Raw genomic sequence first — 4,379 nt, forward strand, 5'->3', positions numbered from 1 at the left:
TTTTCTTACCGGGGCAATCAAGATCAAGGACCAGCAAAACAAAGTTACCAACCTGGGCAACAAAGCTACCCACCTGGACAACAGACTTATCAACAACATCAACCTTCACAACTGTCCAGAAACGAAAAGATGTTTGAAGAAGCTCTCTTGGAGCAAAAAGAGATGAAGAATGAAATCAAGCAATTGAATCAAAGATTGGAGAATTCTGAAAAGCATCAAAAGATGCAAGATAGCCAAATCACCTAGATAGCCAAATCACCCAGATAGCCTAGTCCTTTTCAAGAGCACCAGGAGCATTCCGGGAAAGCCCGACATGAACCCGGTGAAACATTGCAACCGCATTGAGCTGAGGAGCGAACGGACTTTGGGAGATCCCCAAATATCTGCTCAAAAAGGAATTAATTCAGAGGAACAGCCCTCTCCTCTCATGCCTAATTTGGTCCAGAACAAAGACAAGGAGGAGATCACCAAGAAGGTTGAAGGGACTCTTCCACTTCCCCCACAAAGTCAGACAATTCCTTTCCCCCAGAAACTAATTACATCCTAAAAGGATGAAGAGTTCCACCGATTCCTTAAGAAGATTAAAGAAATCTGCATTGAAGTACCTCTGATAGATGCACTGCACCAAATGTCGAAGTTCACCAAATTTTTAAAAGGTATTCTATCTAATAGAAGACATGTTGGTTGCTACTCAGAAAACCTAACGGTTCCACTGTACAAAAATTTTGTACAAAGGTCTGAACCTTTTCCTAGCTACCATGTGTTCTTTTAAATTAAACTTGGATCGCTTGCGGAACTTAACACGTTTGATCCTAAGTTTAATTTATTTGTTCTTTTAGGTTTAGACTTGGATCTCCTGCGGAACTTAACACGTTCTATCCAAATCACCTAGGTCACGAAAACAATTAAATATCTATTTCCAAAATCGACTTCCAGTACTGCATGGCGAGACACATGGCCTTCTTGGATATGGGAGCAACCACCACCGACTAGACAAAGCCTTTTAAGGAAATTAAATATTTAATCTTCCCATAGTAACCCTAGGTTAACCACTAAGAACAATCAAATCACAAGGAAAAGAAAAAACAAAAGAACACAACTTCGAAAACTAATTCGAAAAACTAGAATCACATGCCTCTTGTATTTGGTATTTTTACAAAGAAACAAAACTAACATGATGCGGAAAACAATTATTAGTTATACCTTTCTTTGTGAATAATGACCTCTTGATCTTCTACCACATTCCTCTTCTAATCTCGGACGTTGTGTGGGCAACGATCTTCCGAGACGAGGACCACCTAGCACCTTCTTCTCCTTCCTTCAAGTTTCGGCCAAGCACAAAGCTTCCAAAGGATGAAGATCTTTTTCCACCAACCAAGCTCCAAGGGATGTAAGCTTTCTCTCCTTCTTCTCCAAGCTAAAATTCGGCCACCACTTGATCTCTAAGGAAGATGAGAGGTTCGGCCACACCAAGGAGAGGAGAAACCTTGAAGAGGCCGGCCACACCAAGGAAGAAAAGAGGGAGAAAATAGAATAGAGGTTGTTACCACAAAGGCACCCAAACCCCCTCTTTTATAATCCTTTAGCCTTGGCAAATAAGGAAAATTTAATACAAACTTCCTTAATTCTATTTCCATTGAAAAGGAAAATTTTAATTAATTAAAATTAAAATCCTTTTCTTAGTGTATATGGCCGGCCACATCAAATAAGCAAACAAGGAAAATTTTTCGCTAGAAAAAATAAAACTTCCTAATTTGCTTCCGGAGAAATTTTTAAAATAAAATTTCTCTTTAATAATCCCTTCATGATTGATGCTATAAAAGTAAATTTCTATAATTTTAAAATTTATCTTTTCAACATGTGGATGATTTATAAATAAGGAAAGTTTTTACCAAAATTAAAATCAACCTTTTAATCTACAAATAAGGAAAGAGATTTGACTATTCTCTTAATCTTTTGTAGAATCTTATAAAAGGAAATATTTTAATTTTTAAACTCTCTTTTAAATCATGTATTCCACATAAGAAAAAATTTAAAATTAAAATTTCTTTTGTATTTTTAATGGTCGGCCACCTAGACTTGGGTTCAAGCTAGGGTCGACCACCCATGGACCAAGGCTTGGCCGGTCCTAGCTTGATCCCCAAGCTAGCTTAGCCGGCCCCTATAACATAGGTATGAAGGTGGGTATAGGTGGATATAGTACTCTATAAATAAGAGGCTACGATAGGGACTGAGAGGAGGAATTGGTTTTGGTCTCCCGATAAAATTAAGCATCTCGTGTTCGCCCCGAACACACAATTTAATTTTATCAATAATAATTCATTCCACTAGAGAACTATTATTGAACTACCGCACCAATCCCAAATTACATTTTTGGGCTCCTTCTTATTATGAGTGTGTTAGTCTCCCTGTGTTTAAGATGTCGAATGTCCACTAATTAAGTGAGTTATTGACAACTCATTTAATTAATATCTTAGTCCAAGAGTAGTACCACTCAACCTTATTATCATGTCGGACTAAGTCCACCTGCAGGGTTTAACATGACAATCCTTATGAGCTCCTCTTGGAGACATTATCAACCTAGATCACTAGAACACAGTTTCCTTCTATAATCAACAACACACACTATAAGTGATATCATTTCCCAACTTATCGAGCTTATTGATTTATCAAACTAAATCTCACCCATTGATAAATTAAAGAAATAAATATCAAATATATGTGCTTGTTATTATATTAGGATTAAGAGCACACACTTCCATAATAACTGAGGTCTTTGTTCCTTTATAAAGTCAGTATAAAAGAAACGACCTCTGATGGTCCTACTCAATACACTCTAAGTGTACTAGTGTAATTATATAGTTAAGATAAACTAATACCTAATTACACTACGACTTTCCAATGGTTTGTTCCTTTCCATCTTGGTCGTGAGCTACTGTTTATAATTTATAAGGTACTGATAACATTATGTTCTGTATGTGACATCACATACTATGTTATCTACAATATAAATTAATTGAACAACTACAAATAAATGTAGATAATTTGACCAAATGTGATTCTTTATTCAAAATAAATGTCTACAAAAGCTTAGGCTTTCAGTATACACTCTAACAAGACAGAAGGGCGACTTCGAAACTGTAGCATTGACAGAGAAGTGCAGTGCTCTACTCATGGCAGATATTCCCCCAAAGCTCCAGGATCCAAGAAGTTTTTCTATACCGTGTAAAATTGGCTCTGAGCTTATACAGAAGGCTTTCTGTGACTTGGGAGCAAGTGTCAGCCTACTTCCATACTCGTTATGTAAGAAGCTAGGACTCCAGAACATCAAACTTACTACTATGGCACTACAATTGGCTGACCATTCAAGTAGATACCTAATGGGAATAGTGGAAGACGTGCCAGTAGAGGTAGGCGGATGCATCATTCCCATAGATTTTATTGTCCTGGATATGGAGGAGGATCCCAAGATCCCAATTATCCTTGGAAGACCGTTCCTCACCACCGCTGGAGTCCTCATTGATGTGAAAAATCACAAGTTATCCTTGGAGATCAGTAAAAAAAAGGTTAGAATTTGATTTATCTGATTCTCCTAACTGCATCTCCTCTTCTCAGGGAAATTTTAGCAAGATGAATAACACAAAGTTGAGGAATGTAGTTTCCAAGAGAGGTCGCCTCCAACAAGAAAGGAGAAGTACATCTGTCTTGCACGAGCAAAACTGAAGGAGCAAACTGGAGCATTAACCCTAGGAGGAGAGTCATACTTCCATGGGTTTAGCCCACACTAATTGATATGGGGTCGAGCTAAAGACTTAAAACAAGCGCTTCTTGGGAGACAACCCAAGGGTTTTTGTTTTAATTCGTAATCAATTTGCTGTTCTATTTTTTTAGTTAGTTCAGTGAAGTATTTTTTTTATTTGTCGGATCTTTGTTTGCAGGATGTGCATAACCTCCACGAGCTGGCCGTGATTGTTTCATGGGAGTGGGGGCGTCAGAGGAGTCAAAAAGGTGAAGGGCGAGACACTATGCGCGTAAGAGAGTCGGTCGTGTGACCCCACACGACCGTGTGAAGCTAACAGAGGAAGAAATGCCACTGACCGTGCAACCCTGCACGACCGTGTGGCCTGTGCAGAGAAAGAATAATACATGATCGTGCCAACTGGCACGACCGCGCGAAGTCACCAGAGGGGAAGAGGGCATGGACCGTACAAATCTGGCACGACCGTGCGATTTCGGCCGAGAAGAGTAAAGAAGGGGTCGTGCCAACCGGCACGGTCGTGCGGCGACCCAAGCTAACAGGTCGTGTCTTTAAGACACAGTCATGCCTTACCCGTGTGCACTGCCAACTTCACTAAAAAGCCCTAATTCCCATCTCCTTC

General features: G+C 39.3%; 1 protein-coding gene across 1 annotated transcript; it reads left to right on the top strand.

Moving 5' to 3' along the window:
- The first annotated feature begins 313 nt into the window (after positions 1 to 313).
- Positions 314 to 4,052, top strand: LOC122041128. The gene is made up of 3 exons (XM_042600726.1): positions 314 to 506; positions 3,103 to 3,566; positions 3,939 to 4,052. Exons 1-3 carry the CDS (start codon positions 314 to 316, stop codon positions 4,050 to 4,052), a joined length of 771 nt encoding a protein of 256 aa, XP_042456660.1.
- Positions 4,053 to 4,379: the final 327 nt, after the last annotated feature.

The sequence above is a fragment of the Zingiber officinale genome, chromosome 1B (genome assembly GCF_018446385.1).
Source record: "Zingiber officinale cultivar Zhangliang chromosome 1B, Zo_v1.1, whole genome shotgun sequence".
NCBI classification, from domain to species: Eukaryota; Viridiplantae; Streptophyta; class Magnoliopsida; order Zingiberales; family Zingiberaceae; genus Zingiber; species Zingiber officinale.